We start from the raw sequence: 27,876 nt of genomic DNA on the forward strand, positions 1-27,876 counted from the left end.
TATGGGGCCCATCATGAACTCTATGGAGCATTATATGGGGCTCCTGATTCAATATGGATATTCAAAAACACTTAACCTACTGATGTCTCAATTAATTTTACTTTTATTGGTACCGTATTTTCCGGCGTATAAGACGACTTTTTAACGCCTGAAAATCGTCTCAAAAGTCGGGAGTCGTCTTATACGCCAGGTACGGCGTGTGCAGGGAGCGATCCTGGATGGTTCCCAGGGCCTGAAGGAGAGGAGACTCTCCTTCAAGCCCTGGGATCCATATTCATGTAAAAAAAAATATATATATATATATATATATGGATATACTCACCCTCGGACGGCCCCCAGCTCTCAGCGGTGCAAGCGGCAGCCTCCGTTCCTAAGAATGCATAGAGCGTAGGACCTGCGATGACGTCGCGGTCTTACAGATGCGCCATTTCTGGGGCGGCTGAGTGCTGGTGTTTGTAGCCGGGGGACCAATAACCATGGACCCTTCCTAGGCTATGAATCTCAGGCCGTAGATGTCTGCATAGCCTTTTCTGGCTATTAATTATAGGGGGACCCCACGCTATTTTTCTTTGGGGTCCCCCTATTTTAATAGCCAGTAAAGGCTAAATATACAGCTGCGGGCTGAGATTCATAGCCTGGGAAGATCCATGGGTATTTACCCCTTCTTAGGCTACAAACATCGGTCTCCCAGTCGCCGACTATCCCTCTCTGGCTATGCTGCATGCATTTACTATATGTAATCCATGTCTCCTATCCTGTCGGCCTCTGCATTGATATTGCAGAAGCCGACAAATGAATTAACGGCTAATCTTCTATCTATCCGTATATGAAATATAAAGATGTACACATATACATACATCTATTCTATGTGCATATATCTATTCTATCTATTCTATACTGGATGACAAACTCACATTTAGTGTCCAGTATCAGGCAGCTGCTACGAAGGCAAATAAAATAATGGGATGCATTAAATGAGGCATAGATGCTCATGAAGAGAACATAATTTTACCTTCACACAAGTCAATAGTTCGACCACACTTAGAATACTGTGTACAGTTCTGGTCTCCGGTGTACAAGAAAGACATAGCTGAACTAGAGCGGGTGTACAGAAGAGCGGCCAAGGTTATTAGAGGACTGGGGGGTCTGCAATACCAAGAGAGGTTATTACACTTGGGGCTATTTAGTTTGGAAAAACGAAGACTAAGGGGTGATCTTATTTTAATGTATAAATATATGAGGGGACAGTACAAAGACCTTTCTAATGACCTTTCTACTCGTAGACCTGAGACAGGGACAAGGGGGCATCCTCTACGTCTGGAGGAAAGAAAGTTTAAGCATAATAACAGATGCAGATTTTTTACTGTAAGAGCAGTGAGACTATGGAACTCTCTGCCGTATGATGTTGTAATGAGTGATTCATTACTAAAATTTAAGAGGGAACTCGATGCCTTTCTTGAAAAGTATGTTACAGGTTATATACACTGATTTCCTTGATAGGGCGTTGATCCAGGGAACTAGTCTGATTGCCGTATGAGGAGTCGGGAAGGAATTATTTTCCCCAATGTGGAGCTTACTCTTTGCCACATGTTTTTTTTGCCTTCCTCTGGATCAACATGTTAGGGCATGTTAGGCTATGGGTTGAACAAGAAGGACTTAAAGTCTTCCTTCAACCTTAATAACTATGTTACTATAACCCCTGGCAAAAATTATGGAATCACCGGCCTTGGAGGATGTTAATTCAGTTTAATTTTGTAGAAAAAAAAGCAGATCACAGACATGGCACAAAACTAAAGTCATTTCAAATGGCAACTTTCTGGCTTTAAGAAACACCAAAAGAAATCAAGAACAAAAAAATGTGGTAGTCAGTAAGGCTACGTTCACATTAGCGTTTCCCGACGCAGCGTCGGGCAACGCAGCGGCGACACATGCGTCATGCGCCCCTATGTTTAACATGGGGGACGCATGCGTTTTTGTTTGTTGCGTTTGGCGACGCATGCGTCTTTTTTGCCGCAAGCGTCGGACCAAGAAAACGCAACAAGTTGCATTTTTCTTGCGTCCGATTTTCGGCAAAAAAATGATGCACGCGTCGCAAAACGCAGCGTTTTGCCGCGTTTTTGCGTGCGTTGCGTCGCCGACGCAGCGGCGCACAACGCTAGTCTAAACGTAGCCTATCACATTTTTTGTTCTTGATTTCTTTTAATGTTTCTTAAAGCTAGAAAGTTGCCATTTGAAATTACTTTAGTTTTGTGTTATGTCTGTGATCTGCTTTTTTTCTACAAAATTATACAAGAATGTCTCTATGTAAATGTTCATGTTAAAATTGCATTGCAGTCTGATAGCAATTGCACTTTATTTAGATGTAAATCTGGTGCTAGGTGTGAAGAATCTGATTGTACTCGCACAAAAAACGAATGACACTCACATGACACTTGCATTACACTTGTCTGACTCTCCTGCATCAAAATAGGACCGATTTTTAAATCGCTAGTGCGTCTCCAGCCCTAAGTGACAAACTCTCTCACACACTACTACCAGGAGGCGGCTGGTTATTTCTGCACATCATATATTCAGTCTTTTAGGTCTGTAGCATGGTCGTTTCTCCTTTTATAGTTTTCAGTACATATGTAACTCGGACAGGATCACACACAGAGCCTGTCTAACTGCCAGCTGCTTCAGCCTACCATTTGCCTATGAACGTCAGTGTGTCCGTTTTCGTTTTTAGCGAATAAATTCATGTCTAGCAACCAACAATCACATAAAAATCTATTGATTTGGAATTCGAAAACGGTACTTCATTCTGAGGACTGGGGTGAATGGGCTGTTTACAGCAATCACTAAGGAAAATTAAGGAATTCTAATTAACAATTTTACACCAAGATCATCATCACCCATTCAATCCGGTTTCCATGTTCAATGGGAAATCCCATTTAGCTGCAGGCACATCTTAATTAACAGGATTTGTGTCTCATAAGCTACATATAACTCAATAAAACTTTAGATGTCAGTCTTACCTGTCCCGTTGAGTGCACCAGTGCCATTTTTGTTGGTATACTGTCTTATCATATTTCCAATGGTTCGAACATTGTCCCTTAGCATTATGCCTTGGGCTTGCACCATGAAGAGGTAGGTGTTTGCTAAAAGACATAAAAGAAAAACTAAATTGTTGATGAGTGTTAAAGAGATGGAATGTCGAAGAGTATAAAGAAGATGGAGAAAGAAGCATCGAAAACATACTGCAAAACTAGCAGCAGATGGATTTCCTTTGGACCATCATCTATGAAGGACTTTGCTTTTCCAAAGAGGTAGTGGATATAGGACACATGTCTACATGCTTCAGCCTCTACTTATTGAAGATGTATACCACTACTGACAAATACTCACAATTGCAACAGCAAGAAAGACAAACAGTAAGGTGCAGGAAGAGTTAAAATCTGTCACAGGCTGAGGGACAGAATCCTTGATTTGAGACACCTTGGTTTATCACCTCAGCAGATCGTTATGTAGGTAGGCCGAGATGTCATCACTGTTCAACATTGCGTGTCACAGTGCTTGGGAGAACGATGATGAACTGGAATGACCGCAAGAGACGCACAGAGGCGAACCTCTGCGCAGATGGATCGTCAGATTAGAAGAAAGTGAAAAAAAGAAATCTTAGGGGCTCCCCTCTGGTGGAATGAATCCCCAAACAGATGTCAGATGTGAACCACTCCTTCAGGCAATGTCCAGAATGGTGAAGACACTTTGTATTTGTCAAACTGAATTTATTTATAAAACATGAGTAATAAAGATTTTTTTCATGCTTGTGAACATTAAAAAAAGCATGAAAACCTTAAATAGGTATTAAAATCAAAACGCGTTTCTGCTCTAGAAGAGCTTTTATAATTATCACAAGCATGAAAAAGAAATCTTTATTACTCATGTTTTAGGCTAGGTTCAGATTGCGTTAATAGGACCGCGCTGTTTTGTGACGCGCCTCGGACGCTGCTTGCAGCGTCCGTGGCGCCCGAGGTCCGTTCCCCGCTCTCGCAGATCGGGGATCTGCGAGAGTGGGGATGTTAAACGCAACCCCGAAAAAGACATTGCGTTAGCGCAATCCGCGTTTAGCGCTTAGCGCTAAACGGATAGCCCTAACGCAATTTGAACCTAGCCTTATAAATAAATTCACTTGACAAATACAAAGTGTCTTCACCATTCTGGACATTGTCCGAAGGAGTGCTTCACATTGGACATCTGTTTGGGATTCATTCCACCAGAGGGAGCGCCTCCGATTTGTTTTTTCACATATCCCTTAAAGTTGTGAATGCGACAGGACCAACAGAACTCCACACCAATTGTAAGGGCGGCACGAGGTTGGATCCCCTATTGAGATCAAATTGCTACATAGAGTTGTGTGTATCCTGCACAACCCCCACAGGTGAGTATGTATGTGTATCTACTATATAATTGTCTAAGGGTCACTTCCATCTTTCTGTCTGTCTCTCACGGATATTCATTGGTCGCGGCCTCTGTCTGTCATGGAATCCAAGTCGCTGATTGGTCGTGGCAAAACGCCCACGACCATTGCCACGACTAATCAGCGACGGCCACAGTAAGGCGCCAATATGGCCGCTCTTTCCTCCCCGCAGTCAGTGTCCGCTCCATACTTCCCTCCAGTCATCCAGTCAGCCCTCACACAGGGTTAATGCCAGCGTTACCGGAGCGCGGTGTAACGCACTCAGTTACGCAGCTATTAACCCTGTGTGACCAACTTTTTACTATTGATGCTGCTTATGCAGCATCAATAGTAAAAAGATCTAATGTTACAAATAATAATAATTAAAAAAAAGGTTATTCTCACGCTCAGATGTTGCGTCCTGTCCTCGGCAGCGCAAGCGGCAGGTTCCGATGCCAAGGATGCTATGCGAGAAGGACCCTCCATGACGTCACGGTCATGTGACCACGACATCATCACAGGTCCTGCGCTCATACCAACCCTGGGACCGGAAGCTGCCGCCTGCACCGTACACAGGCGACAGGACTACGAGAGGCCCTCGGATGGTGAGTATATGCTTAGTTTTTATTTTTTAACCTGTTACATACGTGGCTGGGCAATATACTACGTGTCTCTGTGTTGTATACTACGTGGCTGGGTAATATACTACGTGGACATGCATATTCTAAAATACCCGATGCGTTAGAATTGGGCCACCATTATTATAATAATAAATATATATATATATATATATATATATATATATATATATATATATATATATATATATATATATATATATATATATATATATATATATATATATATATTATTTTTTTTTATTATTTTTTTTTTTTTAAGAAAAGCAGCACAAAAAATAAAGAAAAGAGTGGACTTTATTGCCTGAACGGCGTGGCAACGTTTCGGATACAACAATCCTTTTTCAAGCAGTCAATACATAGGTAAAGGTTTTTTTTTTATATCAAACACATGTCAATCTCATTAAAAAAATCATTATGTGCAATATCTCAAATATAAATAAATTACAAATAGCAGCTATTCATAAATCAGTGAGTCCATGTAAAGCATAACACTTCCATAAGATACATAATCAGTGAACATTAACCCCTTTACCCCCAAGGGTGGTTTGCACGTCAATGACCGGGCCAATTTTTACAATTCTGACCACTGTCCCTTTATGAGGTTATAACTCCGAAACGCTTCAACGGATCCTGGTGATTCTGACATTGTTTTCTCGTGACATATTGTACTTCATGATAGTGGTAAAATTTATTTGATAGTACCTGCGTTTATTTGTGAAAAAAACGGAAATTTGGCGAAAATTTTGAAAATTTCGCAATTTTCAAACTTTGAATTTTTATGCAATTAAATCACAGAGATATGTCACACAAAATACTTAATAAGTAACATTTCCCACATGTCTCCTTTACATCAGCATAATTTTGGAACCAATTTTTTTTTTTGTTAGGGAGTTATAAGGGTTAAAAGTTGACCAGCAATTTCTCATTTTTACAACACCATTTTTTTTTAGGGACCACGTCTCATTTGAAGTCATTTTGAGGGGTCTATATGATAGAAAATGCCCAAGTGTGACACCATTCTAAAAACTGCACCCCTCAAGGTGCTCAAAACCACATTCAAGAAGTTTATTAACCCTTCAGGTGTTTAATAGGAATTTTTGGAATGTTTAAATAAAAATGAACATTTAACTTTTTTACACAAAAAATTTACTTCAGCTCCAATTTGTTTTATTTTACCAAGGGTAACAGGAGAAATTGGACCCAAAAAGTTGTTGTCCAATTTGTCCTGAGTACGCTGATACCCCATATGTGGCAGTAAACCACTGTTTGGGCGCATGGGAGAGCTCGGAAGGGAAGGCGTGCTATTTGACTTTTCAATGCAAAATTGACAGGAATTGAGATGGGACGCCATGTTGCGTTTGGAGAGCCACTGATGTGCCTAAACATTGAAACCCCCCACAAGTGACACCATTTTGGAAAGTAGACCCCCTAAGGAACTTATCTGGATGTGTGGTGAGCACTTTGACCCACCAAGTGCTTCACAGAAGTTTATAATGCAGAACCGTAAAAATAAAAAATCATATTTTTTCACAAAAATTATATTTTTGCCCCCAATTTTTTATTTTTCCAAGGGTAAGAGAAGAAATTGGACCTCAAAAGTTGTTGTCCAATTTGTCCCGAGTACGCTGATACCCCATATGTGGCAGTAAACCACTGTTTGGGCGCATGGGAGAGCTCGGAAGGGAAGGAGCGCCGTTTGACTTTTCAATGCGAAATTGACAGGAATTGAGATGGGACGCCATGTTGCGTTTGGAGAGCCACTGATGTGCCTAAACATTGAAACCCCCCACAAGTGACACCATTTTGGAAAGTAGACCCCCTAAGGAACTTATCTGGATGTGTGGTGAGCACTTTGACCCACCAAGGGCTTCACAGAAGTTTATAATGCAGAGCCATAAAAATAAAACAAATTTTTTTTCCCACAAAAATTATTTTTTAGCCCCCAGTTTTGTATTTTCCCTAGGGTAACAGGAGAAATTGGACCCCAAAAGTTGTTGTCCAATTTGTCCTGAGTACGCTGATACCCCATATGTGGGGGGGAACCACCGTTTGGGCGCATGGGAGGGTTCGGAAGGGAAGGAGCGCCATTTGGAATGCAGACTTAGATGGAATGGTCTGCAGGCGTCACATTGCGTTTGCAGAGCCCCTAATGTACCTAAACAGTAGAAACCCCCCACAAGTGACACCATTTTGGAAAGTAGACCCCCTAAGGAACTCATCTTGATGTGTTGTGAGAGCTTTGAACCCCCAAGTATTTCACTACAGTTTATAACGCAGAGCCATGCAAATAAAAAATATTTTTTTTCCACAAAAATTATATTTTAGCCCCCAGTTTTGTATTTTTCCAAGGTTAGCAGGAGAAATTGGACCCTAAATGTTGTTGTCCAATTTGTCCTGAGTACGCTGATACCCGATATGTGGGGGGGAACCACCGTTTGGGCGCATGGGAGGGCTCGGAAGGGAAGGAGCATCATTTGGAATGCAGACTTAGATGGATTGGTCTGCAGGCGTCACATTGCGTTTGCAGAGCCCCTAATGTACCTAAACAGTAGAAACCCCCCACAAGTGACCCCATATTGGAAACTAGACCCCTCAATGAACATATCTAGATGTGTTGTGAGAACTTTGAACCCCCAAGTGTTTCACTACAGTTTATAACGCAGAGCCGTGAAAATAAAAAATCTTTTTGTTTTCCCACAAAAATTATTTTTTAGCCCCCAGTTTTGTATTTTCCCAAGGGTAACAGGAGAAATTGGTCCACAAAAGTTGTTGTCCAATTTGTCCTGAGTACGCTGATACCCCATATGTTGGGGTAAACCCCTGTTTGGGCACACAGGAGAGCTCGGAAGGGAAGGAGCACTGTTTTACTTTTTCAACGCAGAATTGGCTGGAATTGAGATCGGACGCCATGTCGTGTTTGGAGAGCCCCTGATGTGCCGAAACAGTGGAAACCCCCCAATTATAACTGAAACCCTAATCTAAACACACCCCTAACCCTAATTCCAACGGTAACCCTAACCACACCTCTAACCCTGACACACCCCTAACCCTAATCCCAACCATATTCCCAACTGTAAATGTAATCTAAACCCTAACCCTAACTTTAGCCCCAACCCTAACTGTAGCCCCAACCCTAACCCTAACCCTAGCCCTAACCCTAGCCCTAACCCTAACCCTAGCCCTAACCCTAGCCCTAACCCTAACCCTAGCCCTAGCCCTAACCCTAGCCCTAACCCTAACCCTAGCCCTAATGGGAAAATGGAAATAAATACATTTTTTTTTTATTTTTCCCTAACTAAGGGGGTGATGAAGGGGGGTTTGATTTACTTTTATAGCGAGTTTTTTAGCGGATTTTTATGATTGGCAGCCGTCACACACTGAAAGACCCTTTTTATTGCAAAAAATATTTTTTGCAATACCACATTTTGAGAGCTATAATTTTTCCATATTTTGGTCCACAGAGTCATGTGAGGTCTTGTTTTTTGCGGGACGAGTTGACGTTTTTATTGAAAACATTTTTGGGCACGTGACATTTTTTGATCGCTTTTTATTCCGATTTTTGTGAGGAAGAATGACCAAAAGCCAGCTATTCATGAATTTCTATTGGGGGGAGGCGTTTATACCGTTCCGCGTTTGGTAAAATTGATAAATCAGTTTTATTCTTCGGGTCAGTACGATTACAGCGATACCTCATTTATATCATTTTTTTATGGTTTGGCGCTTTTATACGATAAAAACTATTTTACAGAAAAAATAATTATTTTTGCATCGCTTTATTCTCAGGACTATAACTTTTTTATTTTTTTGCTGATGATGCTGTATGGCGGCTCTTTTTGCGGGACAATATGACGCTTTCAGCGGTACCATGGTTATTTATATCTGTCCTTTTGATCGCGTGTTATTCCACTTTTTGTTCGACGGTATGATAATAAAGCGTTTTTTGCCTCTTTTTTTTTTCTTACGGTGTTTACTGAAGGGGTTAACTAGTGGGACAGTTTTATAGGTCGGGTCGTTACGGACGCGGCGATACTAAATATGTGTACTTTTATTGTTTTTTTTTTTATTTAGATGAAGAAATGTATTTATGGGAATAATATTTTTTTTTTTTTTTCATTATTTTGGAATATTTTTTTTACACATTTGGAAATTTTTTTTTTTACTTTTTTACTTTGTCCCAGGGGGGGACATCACAGATCAGTGATCTGACAGTTTGCACAGCACTCTGTCAGATCACTGATCTGACGTGCAGCGCTGCAGGCTTCACAGTGCCTGCTCTGAGCAGGCTCTGTGAAGCCACCTCCCTCCCTGCAGGACCCGGATCCGCGGCCATCTTGGATCCGGGGCTGGAGAGAGCAGGGAGGGAGGTGAGACCCTCGCAGCAACGCGATCACATCGCGTTGCTCCGGGGGTCTCAGGGAAGCCCGCAGGGAGCCCCCTCCCTGCGCGGTGCTTCCCTGCACCGCCGGCACATCGCGATCATCTTTGATCGCGGTGTGCCAGGGGTTAATGTGCCGGGGGCGGTCCGTGACCGCTCCTGGCACATAGTGCCGGATGTCAGCTGCGATAAGCAGCTGACACCCGGCCGCGATCGGCCGCGCTCCCCCTGTGAGCGCGGCCGATCGGCTATGACGTACTATCCCGTCCAGGGTCATATAAGCCCAGGGCACCTCGACGGGATAGTACGTCTAAGGTCACAGAGGGGTTAAATATTAAGTGCCGCGTGATTTTTCATAAAATAACCTCAATGATCAATTACCAATCATTTAAGATCAAATTCCATCAGGTGTTCCATTCCCAAGTACAGCGATCATATGAAACAATAAGCACATTACCTACATACACATGTCTCAGCTCACGGCGTCTATCCGCTGTGTGCTTGATTATTCTTAAAGTGATCTACAATACGTGGCCACAATGTATGGACTGTGAGTGTCACAGTTAACGGATAGGAGGTACTTGTGGGGCTTGTGCCTCCAATGCTCTCCATGTTCTGCTGTGGTGGAAGATGCTATACTTGTGATCAAGTGCATCTCTAACCCTGTGACTTTAATCTGGGCTTATGTCCTGGTCCTATTATATATGGCACACTGTAGTATCTTCCCAGAATAAGATTGTATCTCTTGCTTGTTTGGTCTGAGTGGTGGTGCTCCGGTTTAATGATCAGAAGTACTATGGGCCCAGCAATATAATAGAATGTCTGGCCAGTGATTATGAGTCCGCCGCTACCCTTTTTTGATATGATTTATAGTTTATTCTGTCTATTTTGCCTTGATTACCGGCATCCTGTGTGGGCGAAGTTTTCCCTTAATTAAAATGGCGTCTCGATCCTCGGGACTGCTCTGCGCAGCTGCGAGCCGTGGCATTGTGGGTCTTTTGCCTCTGATGTCACGGACATGCGCAGTGTGTGCGGATAGACGCCGTGAGCTGAGACATGTGTATGTAGGTAATGTGCTTATTGTTTCATATGATCGCTGTACTTGGGAATGGAACACCTGATGGAATTTGATCTTAAATGATTGGTAATTGATCATTGAGGTTATTTTATGAAAAATCACGCGACACTTAATATTTAATGTTCACTGATTATGTATCTTATGGAAGTGTTATGCTTTACATGGACTCACTGATTTATGAATAGCTGCTATATGTAATTTATTTATATTTGAGATATTGCACATAATGATTTTTTTAATGAGATTGACATGTGTTTGATATAAAAAAAAACCTTTACCTATGTATTGACTGCTTGAAAAAGGATTGTTGTATCCGAAACGTTGCCACGCCGTTCAGGCAATAAAGTCCACTCTTTTCTTTATTTTTTGTGCTGCTTTTCTTATTTTTTTCATATTGTTGGAAGCCATTGGACTACTGGCTGGGAAAGCTTTGCACAGCATTAAGGTACTCTGTAGATGCTGTTCCAAATATATATATATATATATATATATACCAGACTGAACCAAAGGATCCATTTTGTCTCCCAGATGAAATCTGCTTCTGCACAGCAAACTTGACATTTCCTTTTATAGAAGTAATCACGCGCGCATTTCTCCTTGATATTGTAGCCTTTCACCCACATACCAGATATTGTAACTTTTCACTAGTATAGATTTGCTTTGTAAGTGATTATGAAATATGAGCGCTTGTGCGCATGTCTGTAAATGCCTAACTTCTTACTATATAAAGAAGGGGCAGCGCCCAGTGAGGCAGGCGTGCTCCGGGGCTACCCCTGTTTATGAACACACAACCTTTGTGCTGCGTGTCATTTACTTGGATTCCTCAATCCAGGAAGCCAGGGACGGAAGAGGACTCATATATATATATATATATATATATATATATATATATATATATATATATATATATATATAGTTTTCTACACGTCATTTATAGGTGGCGCTCTCTGTTTCTCTCGCCCCTTTTCTCAGTCTTCTGCAAAATTCTCTTACAGATTAGAAGAATGGCGTGTAGTGGTGTAGTGATCCTTTCTGTACTGCAAGTGGAACTGGACACGATAATACGATAATACCAGGCCGCATGTTACTCGTGCTATTGTGAGCAGCCTGCATGGCCTAAACATGCCACCATGACCTGCAGTTTCTCTGGACTTTTCTCCCATGAAACACATTTAGCACATCATTGGTTGGCAATCGTAAAGGGAGCAGCCAGCAGCGGATCTTGACAATTTGCACTCAGAGGCAGAACATTACTCAGACAACCATCAATAACCTAATGGCTTGTATTTCTGCATGTCGTGCTCATACTTGGCACTGAATATGCTGAAAGGGTTTTGAAAATGTGGTTTCCATTTTTGCATATCACTAATCTGTCTATTGACTCTGATTTTCATAGTTACACAACTTTTCCTTCTGGCGCTGCAATTCCAATATTGAGAAGTACGGTAAATTACAAATCATTCCACCGAATTTTAATTCTGAACAATCATTATTTAGGCTGTTACTTCATATTGATGTATATAATATGTATTCACATTCTACCATATATCCAGCAATTCCACAGGAGAATGCGCAATGATTAATCTTTCCCTCTATTAACAGGGAAGAATGGGGAACCCAAAGTTACAAGGTCACTTATTCTTCCAGTTTTAGGCTAAGTACACACTAGGCGTTTTTGCAGCTTTTTTTTTTAATGAAAAATATCAGCTGCTTTTTCCAGAAGTCCTCTGTACATGAAGTACGATCTCAGGAGTCCTCTGTCCACGAAGCACGAGCTCAAGAGTCCTCTGTATATGAAGTACTAGTTCAGGAGTCCTCTGTATATGAAGCATGAGCTCAGGAGTCCTCTGTACATGAAGTACTAGTTCAGGAGTCCTCTGTATATGAAGCATGAGCTCAGGAGTCCTCTGTACATGAAGTACTAGTTCAGGAGTCCTCTGTATATGAAGTATGAGCTCAGGAGTCCTCTGTACATGAAGTACTAGTTCAGGAGTCCTCTGTATATGAAGTATGAGCTCAGGAGTCCTCTGTACATGAAGTACTAGTTCAGGAGTCCTCTGTATATGAAGTATGAGCTCAGGAGTCCTCTGTATATGAAGTACTAGTTCAGGAGTCCTCTGTATATAAAGTATGAGCTCAGGAGTCCTCTGTATATGAAGTATGAGCTCAGGAGTCCTCTGTACATGAAGTACTAGTTCAGGAGTCCTCTGTACATGAAGTACTAGTTCAGGAGTCCTCTGTATATGAAGTATCAGCTCAGGAGTCCTCTGTACATGAAGTACTAGTTCAGGAGTCCTCTGTATATGAAGTATGAGCTCAGGAGTCCTCTGTATTTGAAGTACGAGCTCAGGAGTCCTCTGTATTTGAAGTACGAGCTCAGGAGTCCTCTGTATATGAAGTACGAGCTCAGGAGTCCTCTGTATATGAAGTACGAGCTCAGGAGTCCTCTGTATTTGAAGCACGAGCTCAGGAGTCCTCTGTATTTCAAGTACGAGCTCAGGAGTCCTCTGTATTTGAAGTACGAGCTCAGGAGTCCTCTGTATATGAAGTACGAGCTCAGGAGTCCTCTGTATTTGAAGCACGAGCTCAGGAGTCCTCTGTATTTCAAGTACGAGCTCAGGAGTCCTCTGTATATGAAGTAAGAGCTCAGGAGTTCTCTGTATATGAAGCACGAGCTCAAGAGTTCTCTGTATATGAAGCACGAGCTCAGGAGTCATCTGTATATGAAGCACAAGACAAGCTCAGGAGTCCTCTGTATATGAAGCACAAGCTCAGGAGTTCTCTGTATTTCAAGTACGAGCTCAGGAGTCCTCTGTATTTGAAGTACGAGCTCAGGAGTCCTCTGTATATGAAGCACAAGCTCAGCTCTGTATATGAAGCACGAGCTCAGGAGCCCTTGGTATTCATGAGCTGGGAGCCAAAACCTCCGATTCTCATCCTCGTGCCTCTGATTGACAGCTTGCACTCTATGCAGAGTAATAAGGCGAAAGATCAGCCCTCACATTAGGAGTACCAGGACTCCTACCTCACACAGTAGAGAGAGCATCGGAGCTAACACAGTCAATGCTTAACTCAGCATTCAGCCAACATCTACAGACGGTGTATGGCCACCTTAAGGGAAAGGATCTTATCGAGTCTTGTTGACTTCTGTTAGTACAAGCAAGCTATAAGGGAAATGCAGCCAAACTCCTTAGAGATCATAGATACATGTGAGAAAATGACACCTCAAAGCACTTAAACCCTATAACATATTTTCAGTTACTGAAAATCCAATACAACAATCTAAGCAAAGGAGCGTTCGCATCAATAGTGGTGAGCGGAGACTGCGCCAGGTTCCCAGTAACAAATCTGAGCAGTGTGAGGCAGAGCTACTGATCGATAGATTACACTCATATACACATTTTTTCAATCTAAAAGGAAAAATAAATGTATCTTGGCAAATTTCATTGTTCTGTGTCTATGGCTCCGATAAGAGCCTATATATTTCCATGGTAACAGAAAACAAATCCTGTGTAGTCTGATCCTGCAGTCACATTGTGCTGTGGCTTAGTACCACATTTCAAAATATTTGACTACAAGAACCCCCCCCCCCCCCCCCCCAAAAAAAAAAAAAAAATCACATTAAAAGTGCATTTGAAAAATAGGTTTCTAGCCAAAGCTTGTGGACCAGTAACAATGATACAACTATGGTCCACATACAGACAACTGAAAGGTGGCCAAAACCACCAAGTTCAGCAAGACCGGCCAACCACGTGGTGTTTATGAAGGCCTCCCGACAGATGTCAGGGAGGAGAAGGATCGAGCAGTTGGCATCCAATCCTTTATTCAGGGTAGAGAAGCCGCTGCCTAGTTGGCAAATTTCACCTCTCTCCCTGTTGGAAATACATGAACACTAGGACCAATCAAGTGCTCATATGTATGGGGGAGTCAGGAGATATAGCAGTCCGCCGAATGTTCGTCCAACAAGTATCTCGTATATGGCCAGTAGTGATGAGCGAGTGTACTCATTGCTCAGGTTTTCCCCGAGCACGCTCGGGTGGTCTCCGAGTATTTGTGAGTGCTCAGAGATTTAGTTTTTGTTGACGCAGCTGCATGATTTACGGCTGTTAGACAGGCTGAGTACATGTGGGAATTCCCTAACAACCAGGCAACCCCCACATGTACTCAGGCTGCCTAGAAGCCGTAAATCATATAGCTGTGTAGTCGACAAACTAAATCTCAGAGCACGCCTAAATACTCGGAGAGCACCCAAGCATGCTCGGGAAAACCTGAGCAACGAGTATACTCGCTCATCACTACTGAACAGCTTTCAGTCGTTTTATGCCATCAGCCTATAGAAATGGTTTCTAGTATTTTTGGACAAACCTGCGATTTCACAAAGGTTTTACTTCCTGGATATTCTCTTATGAAGATACTGCTCAGTTCCAGCCTCATCTCCCCTGACTACTATTAGTTAGTACCTCAGAGACCATTGTTATTCGTAACAGGAAACCTTGGCATATGGCCCAGAAAAACAGAACTAACTCAATTAAAGGCCCCCAAGGTGACCGATTCCATCCAAGTATACAGAGAAATATAGAAAACTACTTTGTGCCAACACAACTTCATACTTCCTACCATGGATGCCCCAATGTCAAAAGTATACTCATACTATACAGTATACAGATGAAACCCAGTGATAAAAATCTGCTGCAGCTAGAAATATCAATCTCTTCATGTTCCCGGAGAATCATGCTCAGGTCTGATGGTTACTTCTTCTGGACTTATGGAATAGTAAAAAATATACCATAATTATACCAGAAAATCTGCAAGTGTTATTGTAGGCACTTCATAAACTAGACATAAGAATCTTACCAAATAACGGGTGGAATGGAGAAGAGATCCATTATAATAAAAAAAAAATTATATTTGTTAAATAACAATTATAATTCAATTTTAAAATGAGCAGAGATGTCACAAAAAGGGGGACGTTCAGAGGTGGCACCCAAAACAACCAGGATGGAATATACGTAATATAAGTACATAGAATTGAATTAGATTCCAATACCTTAAAAAACAGCAGATTATTAGCAAAGGGTAAAAATAATGTAGAAAAAATGGTTTAGCAATAGAACATTAATTTTTCATATATATGAATTGATTGTATAATCGAATCTCCAAAAAGTGCTGTGCTAGATAGAGCGGGATGAGTTGTAACAGGGGTCCAACCATAAAAGGCATGTAGTTGCAAAATGCGGATTAATACATATCAAGGAACCCAGATACTAATCACACGTAGATGTATATGTTTATGATATCAATATCCTGCTATGGAGAAGTGAAAGTAATTTAAAAGATAGTAAAGTGCTTTGTGCCGTTTTTTAACCTGAATGTCAGAAGGCAGTGCAGATTCTGCTGATGGCGCCCCACCCCGACGTGCGTTTTGCCAACAGTTTGGTCCAGGACCGTGTCAGGGTGAGGGGCTGCCGGGTTCTTAACAGCTAGATGAGCTTATCGGCGTGGGAATGCTGAGCATGACGCAAGCGGTGCATGTCACTGCCGCTCCTCTCACGTGAATTGATCTTCCTGGTGGCGCTCCTGACATGTAAGCATGGACAGAGTGAGAGTGTCATCGGAAGAGCCTGAGATGGGGAAGGCTGCGCATGCGCTCTCCGTCCATGCCATGCAGTGGGGGATTTAGGAAAATAAACAGTAACAGGGTTGTAGGAATGTTTAGGGAAGGGGAGTATACTGCACAGATGAACCCCAGTTATAAAAATCTACTGCTGCTAGAAATATCAATACCTTCACGTACCCTGGAGAATCATGCTCAGCTCTGATGGTTACTTCATCTGGACTTATGGAATAGTGTAGTCTAGTACAATACATTATTACATCAGTATCTTTCAGTCCCATGAATATGTTCGGAGTATACACGGGGAGTTTTCCTTGCATATATGCCAAATGTAATGTGAACATAGCCTAAAGGAGCTTTTACTGTACTGGAGCAAATTATTGTATTATATTGTACAATAGATATGGGGTAGTGGAAACTGCAGAAATGGCTGCTTGAGTCTTGGACCAGCTGATCGCCACAGCATCTCATATATTAAAGGGATTATTTAGTATGTGACAAATGGAAACAATCATACTAATTCCATGTAAATTGGCTGTACAGCCTGACCATCCAATGCCTTTTGGGGCATCGACAATCATTTCCAGAGATTAGAATTGGATGGTTGTACTCAGTTGTAAAGTCGGTGTCCGTATAAAATGGATCACCTGACTCCTAAAATATATAATGCATTGGGTACAGTAGATCAGTGCAGGATGTGCTGTAAATGTTTTCAGAAGAATTTGAGGAAGTTATGAAACGTCCTATAAATGTTTGTTCTGTTCCTGATCTCAGCTTTTAATTGAGATGAATCTGTGCTGCACTTTATGCACATGCTCAGTAGTGACCAGTGCTGTGGAGTCGGAGTGGTGGAGTAGTAGTTGGGAGTTGGAAATCAGGGAAATTGAGGCGTCGTAGTCGGTGGTTTGGCTTACCGACGCCACAGTCCTGATTGTACAACCCAATTCCTTTGTTCTAAGGGACATACAACGGGATCCATCAACTTACTCTCCTCTTCCTACGGAAAATACTAGCACACCCTGAGCGAAAGAGGTTGGCCAAACACTTTTTTTTTTTTACCAACACCCATCTCTTGTGTTTTGTGACTCCTACAAAGAAGTCGGTCAGCGCATAAAGACTGATCAAACCAAGCACTGGCATTTGGTGCTCCTTTGGAGTTGCACCTTCCCACCTTCTTGTTTTCCAACCATCTCCAAGCCTTCTCTGGGTCCTGTAATATCAGACCTGTCAGTCAAGGACGTTAAGAGATAAATGCAATACAAGTAGGTGGGAAGGTGCACTGTACTACACGGCCATGCCAAGGGAGCACTGAACGCATGGCCTTGGTTTGAATAGTCATGTTATGCTGAGGCTCTCTGACCACTAAAGAAATTGAATATTAATATATGTTTTCAGTTCCCCTTAAAGAAATATTCAAATGACTAAGGGAGCGGACATGAGCCTGTCCCTGACGGGTATTGTGACAGTAGTTTCAGTAACGCTAACCACATAAAAGCCGATCCGGGGTCACTGCTTGGGGAACATGGCTGCAGCGGAATGGGAGACAGTATAGCATTGCTACAAGCAGTCTTCCTAGCCATGGAACTGTGCGACATTGAAGAGTTTAATACATGAAAACTCATTTCTAACTCACGCCATGTGCAAACCGTATTAAAACCAACTTCTACAAGCAGCGGACAGGAAGTCCCTGACCAAACACATTCAGCTGTAAAGTGCTGACGTCAGAGAGAAGACAAAGCGCTTATTGTCCCCGCAGCGAAGGACAAAGTAATGTGCCGCCAATACTTTATGGTGCCTAAAAGTAAAAACAGCAGCACAAGAAAATAAAAGAAGCAGATGAACATCGTTTTGGAATAATAAAGTATATATATTTGCATTAAAAAAATGAAAATAATTTACAACAGCTAGGCATATAACCTTGGCATTACCAGATCATATACGGATGTGTTTGGAAGGTAATGGCTGTGTGCGTTACATTTTAATGCATCATTGAAGGAAAAAAAAAAAAAGTCTTTTAACAGGCTGACCTCTATAAAACTGGAACAAAAACAAGTGAAATAGTCGATACAATCATACCTAGCGGCCTCCTGAGTGCTAACTGGGGGTGACACAGTAGGTCATGACTGTAAGGGTACGTTCAAACAACGTGATCATGCCGTTTTGTTTTTTATTTTTAAACACAAATTTTCCAAAATCGCGGTAACACCAACTAATTTCTGATGTGATTTTTGAAAACTGCAGCAACAGTGACTTTTTTTTTTTACCATAAATTCGGAAAACTACTCAAAAGAACACAACGGGATCACATTGTTTGAACATACCCTAAACATGACTACCGTTTTTATATCCCGCAGTAGGAAGATTGGAAAAAGAGCCATGTGGGTGGTCTGAGGCCCAGGCTTGGCTGTCCGCTCACAGGTCGGACACGTCAGCTCTGTGGCATCCGGGCATGTGCAGACGTTGCCATCTCAGCAATATAAGGTCCATAGGCTGGTTTATAGGACATTTGTCCAACATTTCCATGACTGAACCTTTGTGGTGACATGTGACCTGTACTTTCACAAACATTTTATCCAAATAAGGAAGAGTGAGAGAAATAAATATTGTACAGGATGATTGCAAGCACAAGAATAAAAAGCTAGATAAATAAAGCCACGAGTAAATAAGAGGCAGTGTGAGAAGTCTATCCCAAGACACCAGTGGCACGCCTTGGAAGCACCTGAAGCTTCCCCTGCACAAACATGGAGAATTTAGCTCAGTGGAAAAGATAATTACGCAGCCCTGTGGGCCGAAATGCTGTACTCCGCTTCCGTTCACCCTCCATTACTGATATTGCTGCACTAGCGGCGCTCGGATATTATGGGTCACCTGTCCTAGAAGGTTATTTCTTTTACTGATTAGTATATTATTCTGTATTCATCGGCCATGTGGCATGGAGCATAGTATATTTACATAGGCAAGTTTCTGCCCAACGAGCACCGATCCACGATCTAATTAGCTCTTCATACAGCGGGTCAGGAAGTGTCTCCCGGAGGGACCATATCTGTGGGGACACCTGCCAGTAATTGTTTAATTCATCTACGGCACCACCACTGGAGAAATTAAAAGGGGGTTCCCACTCTGGACATCCTATACATAGGTTTACAGGTTGGTGCTTAGCTGTCCATTTTCGTCCCAGTGCTCATGCTCTGTTCTCGTGAACGGAGGGATGACCAATCATGCAGCCCCCAATGATCAGACATTTATCAACCATGTTGTGAATAATGCCACGTGTGGAAATACACCAGTGGGATTCCCTTACTGCTACTATAGTGCATGGGGGAGAATTTGTTTACTCTGATTAAGTACTTTCTGCACCTTACTAACGCTGCAGTGTTAGGCCGGCCTCACACTACCGTGTATTACGGACGTAAGAGAGGTGCTGAAAATACGGATTGCATACGGTACAATGATTCTCTATGCCCCAGCTCCTATCTGCCGTATTTTACTGATCCGTATTATACGGTCTTCTACGGCCGTAGAAAATCGCAGCATGCTGCGTTTGTCACCGTATTGCGCAAAAAATACGCCAATGAAAGTCTATGGGGGCCAGAAAAATACGGATTACACACGGACCAGCAGTGTGACTTGCGAGAAATACGGTGTTCTATAGAAAAGCCGGCAATTCAGTGCGGTGTACAGTAAAATCACACTGACAGCTTACAATAGAATAGGTAGAATAAATGTGTACACATACAAATAGAATATATATATATATATATATATATATATATATATATATATACATATACATATATATATATATATATATATATATATATATATAACACATATGTTTATATATTAATATTTAATACAGCGCTAGACAGCTTTAAAGCCGGTAATTCAATTGCCAGCTTTTGCTATCTCCTTCCTAAACCCGACATGATATGAGACATGGTTTACATACAGTAAACCATCTCATATCCCCATTTTTTTGCATATTCTACACTACTAATGTTAGTAGTATGTATGTGCAAAATTTGGCAGCTCTAGCTATTAAAATAAAGGGTTAAATGGCGGAAAAAATTGGCGTGGGCTCCCGCGCAATTTCCTCCGCCAGAGTAGTAAAGCCAGTGACTGAGGGCAGATATTAATAGCCTGGAGAGGGTCCATGGTTATTGGCCCCCCCCTGGCTAAAAACACCTGCCCCCAGCCACCCCAGAAAAGGCACATCTGGAAGATGAGCCTATTCTGGCACTTGGCCACTCTCTTCCCATTCTCGTGTAGCCGTGGGATATGGGGTAATGAAGGGTTAATGTCACCTTGCTATTGTAAGGTGACATTAAGCAAGATTAATAAGGGAGAGGCGTCAATTCTGACACCTATCTATTATTAATCCAATTGTTTCAAAGGGTTAAAAAAAAACACACATTATTAAAAAGTATTTTAATTAAATAAACACACAGGTTGTTTTAATATTTTATTGCTCTCTCAATCCACCTGAAGACCCTCGCTCTGTAACAAAGGAAAAATAAAAAAACAACAATATACATACCTTCCGTTGATCTGTAACGTCCCACGATGTAAATCCATCTGAAGGAGTTAATTTTTTTTACAGGCAGGAGCTCTGCTATAATGCAGCTGTGCTTATGCCTATAAAACCCCAGGGAATGAAGGGAATGTAGGTCAATGACCTGTAGTTACCTTCATTCGCGGTGATGCGCCCTCTGCTGGATGGCCCTCGAGCGTGGGAAAAAAAAATCTGAAAAGTTCCCAGGCTCGAGTTCATATGAGGACAACCAGCAGAGGACACAGTATATATGTCTTTATGATTTTTGGAGAACATGGATCCATTGTAACCGTATGTCGGTTTTGAAAGCCTGCGAGAAAATCTCGCAGCACGGATGCCATACGGATTACATATAGAGGATGCCATGCGCAAAATAAGCTGACACACCCTGCCTACAGAGGAGATACGGACCACTATTTTGGGAACTTTTCTGCGTATTACGCCCGTAAATTACGGACCGTATTTTTATACGCCGAGTGTGACGCCGGCCTTAGAAGAATAAACTTTTATCGTGATGCATCACAAACTAATAAGGGAGGACTAGCCCAGAGGGGAACCTTTCTCTCGTCACCCCTTCCTGGATGTGATTGACAGCTTCCATAGAGGTGCTATCCAAACCAGAATTGTATGCAAGCCGTCTACCACACCCAGAGGGCGGGAGATCCAATCGGGGACAGAGACACCCCCCTGGCCTAGTCCCACCTCATTGCATAAATTACATGATAACATTAAAGGAATCTGCACCCGTACTGGTATAAAAGTGGAAGGCAGAAGTCAGAGGATCTGTCAGATTGCTGTATTACAGCCATTCAAATCAATGGACTGTCCATGTAATGTAGGGCAGGTCTGTCAGAAGAGCCATGTTCTTTGAAAACGCTCTCCACCTCCGCTAAGAATAATGGATTCTAGACAGAGGACCTTCCTGCCCCCCATTTATTTTGGATTTCCTAAAATGGCAATGTGAAAATTGGTTTTCTAAACCAGACAGGCACTTTAAAGGGAACCTGTCATCAGGTGTTTACCATCCCATCTGAGAGCAGCCTGATATAGGGGCAGAAACCCTGCTCTCAGATTATAATCCAGGTTATAGATGCCCCTTAAGCATGAAGCCTGTAAGAGCAGCTCATAATATACAGTTGTGCTCAAAAGTTTACATACTTCGGGAGAATTGTTGCTTTCTTGTACTTTTTTCAGAGAATATGAATGACTAGATGGTCATACTAACGCATCGGGTATTCTAGAATATGCATGTCCACGTAGTATATTGCCCAGCCACGTAGTATATTGCCCAGCCACGTAGTATATTGCCCAGCCACGTAGTATATAGCAGAGCCACGTAGTATATTGCCCAGCACAGAGCCACGTAGTATAGAGACTTAAAAAAAAAACATATACTCACCTATAGCACGTTGAAGTCCTGCTATACTTACCCTCCGCCGCCTTTCTCGCTCCTCTCCACGCTTCCGGGACTGCTCCATTGCAAGCGGCAGCTTCCGCTCCCGTCCCAGGGCTGGTGTGAGCAGGACCTATGATGACGTCGCGGTCACATGACCGTGACGTCAGGGCAGGTCCTTGTCGGACACCAGCCCTGGGACGGGAGCGGAAGCTGCCGCTTGCAATGGAGCAGTCCCGGAAGCGTGGAGAGGAGCGAGAAAGGCGGCGGAGGGTGAGTATAGCAGGTTTTTTGTTTTTTTTTATTATTTTTAACATGACATTTTTACTATTGACGCTGCATAGGCAGCATCAATAGTAAATAGCTGGGGACACACAGGGTAATAGCAGCGGTAACGGAGTGCGTTACAACGCGGGCCGTTACCGCTGCCATTAACCCTGTGTGAGCGGTGAGTGGAGGGGATTATGGAGCGGGCGCCGGGCAGTGAGTGCAGGGGAGTAGGGGAGGGACTAATCGGACTGTGGCCGTCGCTGATTGGTCGCGGCAGCCATGACAGGCAGCTGCCGAGACCAATCAGTGAACGAATAACCGTGACAGAAGGACAGACAGACAGACAGACGGAAGTACCCCTTAGACAATTATGTATATAGATAACGCCAAAAAACGTTTCCTCTACTCATGGTGAGTGGTTGGGAAACGCCATTTATTGCAAACTACCGTGTTTTCTCTTTAAAGCATGTGAAAGCATGCACGAGTTGTAAAAAGAAGGAACTGTGGATTCATCCATTTCCCAAGCTGTACTGTGGACGTGCAGATACAGACATGCAAATATGGCTGCATGCAAAGTGCAATGAAACACCGGAGTACAGAGTAGAGAAAGCAGAGATTGTAAATCCATGATGGACGGAATGAACGCAATACACTCTTTATCTTTGGTGACTAGCCCATGCAGAGAGATAATAATAATAATCTTTATTTTTATATAGCGCTAACATATTACGCAGCGCTTTACAGTTTGCACACATTATCACCGCTGTCCCCGATGGGGCTCACAATCTAAATTCCCTATCAGTATGTCTTTGGAATGGCTGCCTCCCCTCACCTCAATCCAATAAGGGTTGTAGTATTTTGGGTATACATTAGGAAGAGATGCAGAAATGGAGTAGTAGTGATATTTGCCTTCAAATTTATTATCATTTCTTGGTACAGGCGGCATGGGTGACTGTGGCTTATGCGGCGGGTAAGAGGTAAAGTGTTGTTACCCTTCAGGACAACACAGATCTATATTAGAGCCCCCTAAACCTCCTGCAATTGTGTCCAGCCATCAATGATCAGACACGTGAGAACATCTGGGTAATTGCACACTGCACTTACTGGGGGCCTGACGGCAATACAATGGGTGGGGTCCGATAGAGCAAAAGTTCATCTGCGCATCGGAGGAATAGTTTACGCAATCGTTCCTGTGGTTTGTCACACACCTAGCACTACAATCTCTACCTTATCAACCATTGTTAATGGTGCATGCAGAACAGGTTCAACATGTCAGCACTAGCAAATAAAAAGTTACATGTCTTCTCAGAAGGAAAACTGGATACATAAAACAAGATACTATCACTTTTCCCTAGAGGCCGATTATTTACATTGTGGAGGCACATATCAGAAATTATTTATTGCATGACCAATCACTGAGCTTGAGAGGGGGAAGATGGACAGGGAAGGTTATAGGTATGGACTCCCTGACAACATATGGTCACCTGTAGCCAACGGATCAGCAGAAGATGTTGCTGCGCTGTACTACAACACTGTGCATGTGCTGGACGGTCAAATGCAACCTCCACAGAGTTATGGTGGCACTACATATGACAAGTAATGCCAGCATAGGATACCCTTTCAGCATGCGAAAACAATCACAACATGCTGCGAATGGCTGAGAGAATTGGATCGCATGCACCCATACAAGTCTATGGGTGGGTGTGAAACCTTGCACTGGAATCTTATCACCCGAGAGCAGTGCGATTCCCACAGATGCCGGCAGCAGAGATGGAGAAATTACTTTCTCCGTCTCCTCCGCACCTGTGCTCCAATTTTCGCATGCAAGAGTATCGGAGCACAGTAGCATGACATTCAGAATACAATCGCAGTAGAGCAGGAGCCGAATATCATTAGCTCTCACATCGGATGCCATACGCTGACACTGCATGCTTCAAAAGGTCCGTATAAATCTCTAACTTTTAAGAGGACCTTTCACCAGTTTGAGTATGTAAAACTGGCCACATTATGGAATAGTGGCTGCAAAGCCGAGTTAAACAGTCATATTTTTTTCATTTCTCCTCTGTTGTGGAGATAATAGCTTGTAAATTTGGGCGTTACCAAAGAGTTGTCTCTAGGGGTGTGTACTTCTTCCCCTGCATCAAGTTGACCAATCATAATCAGGCAGCAATATATAGGGGAGAAAAGAACACGGCCACCTCTCCTCACTGATCTCTGTAGCTCCTTTGTAGAGATACTGTAGCGCTTACTTATGTAACATTAACAACACTTCCAGAGTTCATCTCACAGCAGTCAGTATGGTGGGAGGGTAAGAACTGGTAGCACTGTGAGATGACATTTTAAAGTGTTTATAATAATGCATAAGTACACAGTTCATGTATAGATATACAACAGTGTTGTATGCAGTATATTTAAACACTGTAGTACAACATTTTGATGCATTCAATAGATTGTTTAAAAAAAAAAAAAAAAAAAAAAACAACGGCACAGTGTACATTTTTAAAACATTTTTAGCATGGCTGCCAAAGGAGCATCCGTTAAACATATAAGCCAAGATTTTTTGCATATACAGTACAGACCAAAAGTTTGGACACACCTTTTCATTTAAAGATTTTTCTGTATTTTCATGACTATGAAAATTGTACATTCACACTGAAGGCATTAAAACTATGAATTAACACATGTGGAATTATATACTTAACAGAAAAGTGTGAAACAACTGAAAATATGTCTTATATTCTAGGTTCTACAAAGTAGCCACATTTTGCTTTGCTGACTGCTTTGCACACTGTTGGCATTCTCTTGATGAGCTTCAAGAGGTAGTCACCGGGAATGGTCTTCCAACAATCTTGAAGGAGTTCCCAGAGATGCTTAGCCCTTGTTGGCCCTTTTGCCTTCACTCTGCGGTCCAGCTCACCCCAAACCATCTCGATTGGGTTCAGGTCTGGTGACTGTGGAGGCCAAGTTATCTGGCGTAGCACCCCATCACTCTCCTTCTTGGTCAAATAGCCCTTACACAGCCTGGAGGTGTGTTTGGGGTCATTGTCCTGTTGAAAAATAAATGATGGTCCAAGTAAGCGCAATCCGGATGGAATAGCATACCGCTGCAAGATGCTGTGGTAGCCATGCTGGTTCAGTATGCCTTCAATTTTGAATAAATCCCCAACAGTGTCACCAGCAAAGCACCCCCACACCTCCTCCTCCATGATTCACGGTGGGAACCAGACATGTAAAGTTCACCTTTTCTGCATCGCACAAAGACACGGTGGTTGGAACCAAAGATCTCAAATTTGGACTCATCAGACCAAAGCACAGATTTCCACGGTCTAAAGTCCATTTCTTGTGTCCTTTAGCCCAAACAAGTCTCTTCTGCTTGTTGCCTGTCCTTAGCAGTGGTTTCCTAGCAGCCATTTTACCATGAAGGCCTGCTGCACAAAGGTTCCTCTTAATAGTTGTTGTAGAGATGTGTCTGCTGCTAGAACTCTGTGTGGCACTGACCTGGTCTCTAATCTGAGCTGCTCTTAACCTGCGATTTCTGAGGCTGGTGACTCAGATAAACTTCTCCCCAGAAGCAGAGGTGACTCTTGGTCTTCCTTTCCTGGGGCGGTCCTCATGTGAGCCAGTTTCTTTGTAGTGCTTGATGGTTTTTGCCACTGCACTTGGGGACACTTTTTCAAAGTTTGCCCAATTTTTCGGACTGTCTGACCTTCATTTCTTAAAGTAATGATGGCCACTCGTTTTTTCACTTGAAGGCAAAAGGGCCGACAAGTGCGAAGCATCTCTGGGAACTCTTTCAAGATTGTTGGAAGACCATTTCCGGTGACTACCTCTTGAGACTCATCAAGAGAATGCCAAGAGTGTGCAAAGCAGTCATCAAAGCAAAATGTGGCTACTTTGAAGAACCTAGAATATAAGACATATTTTCAGTTGTTTCACACTTCTTTGTTATATAATTCCACATGTGTTAATTCATAGTTTTGATGTCTTCAGTGTGAATGTACAATTTTCATAGTCATGAAAATACAGAAAAAAATTTAAATGAGGTGTATCCAAACTTTTGCTCTGTACTGTTTGTGAAAAGGATGTCATTAATATGCTGTGAAAAGTGGTGTTTTGGAACTTTTTATTACTGGGAAGGTGATTTTTTTTTTACTAGCATTCATTAAAAAAAAAAAAAAAAAACACAGGCCTAATGTGCAAGTAGCACAAGTTTTTAATCACACAAATCTCCAAGACAGTGGACTGGTATCCATGTAGCAGAAGTAAAAAAAAAATCCCCATTAAAAAAAAAAAAACATCAGCTGTTCTGAATATATAAAAGAATCAGAAAAAGAGAATGGAGAAAAAGATAGATAAGGTACATAAATTTATGCACATGGAATGTATACTTAAATAGGTACGTACTAGAACGTCTGATCAGAGGCATAAAAATGGTGCTTGGAACCAAATTTTTTTTTGTCTTTTGTACAGAAACTGCAAGGGACAAAAAGCAATAATTTTTCTACACTGGGTGAATTCAAAGCAGTAGAAAGATGATCTGTGTATCTAGATGGAAGTTGTGTGATCTGTTCACAACAAACCTTCTCCTCATAACGCTGGATTAGTCATGGCTCCACAATAGTGATCAGTAATCCCAGCCATCCGGGTTGGTTAGTATGTAAATCAATTCTAAAATGACACAAATTTTCCTACGCAAATCCCATAAGTTTACACACCTACTGTGGCAATGCCTGCATGGCAGCGCTTCTAGGTCACTGCCATTATCTAAGATCAAAAGGGAGGTCACTGTTAATCACTAGGACATGCAAATATACAGATACACTGACATTATCAGATGTTCGGAGAAAACAGCTTTAAAAAAAAAAAAAAAAAAAAAAAAAAAAAAGTACTTGAATTCTCAACGAAATACCAATGTAAGATGACTGTACATTGTGTTTGAATATTCTTCCTGGAAATTCCCCTGGTAAATAAGCTCTCTCCATTCAGTACTGACATTACCGACTGTAGGTACATACCACAGTGACACAGTTGTCAACAAGTTATACAGTATCTAAAAACCTCTACACACCCCTGTTAAAATGTTATGTATAACAGTCATACCAAGAAGAATCATTTCAGAACTTTTTCCACTTTTAATGTCACAATCTGTACAAATCGATTGAGAAACTAACAAATTATTTTATGTTTATTTTCCCCCTCAAAATTATGTGGTTGCCAAAGTATAAAAACCCACTTATAACTGAGAATTAGCCACTCACCTAACCTCATGTTAAATAGCCATCAGTGCATACAGGGATTCGGATTCACTCCACAGAGTGCAGCAGTTCTAGTCGGATCTTCCTGACATTTCCTAAGTTGTATGTTACAATGCCAGTACTGGCACAAGTGGTCGAGGTTTTCTCACTAAACCCTGCCTGATGTTTCCTCCTGGACCTTGACTGATGGTTTTTTGTTGGGTCGCTTTTTCCTGCATTGAAACCTTGTGCATGCGCTTTGCACTCCTGGGATATGTACCTGC

At 42.1% G+C, this 27,876-nt stretch overlaps 1 protein-coding gene across 1 annotated transcript in view; it reads right to left on the bottom strand.

The window, feature by feature from the left end:
* The window catches only part of B4GALT6 (beta-1,4-galactosyltransferase 6), a 134,494-nt gene that overhangs the window by 59,839 nt on the left and 46,779 nt on the right, over window positions 1-27,876 (bottom strand). Inside the window, exon 2 of the mRNA XM_069731245.1 lies at window positions 3,015-3,137. Within this exon, the coding sequence (XP_069587346.1) occupies window positions 3,015-3,137 (123 nt within the window). The remainder of the gene's footprint in view (window positions 1-3,014; window positions 3,138-27,876) is intronic.

Source organism: Ranitomeya imitator, chromosome 6 (assembly GCF_032444005.1).
Source record: "Ranitomeya imitator isolate aRanImi1 chromosome 6, aRanImi1.pri, whole genome shotgun sequence".
Lineage (NCBI taxonomy): Eukaryota > Metazoa > Chordata > Amphibia > Anura > Dendrobatidae > Ranitomeya > Ranitomeya imitator.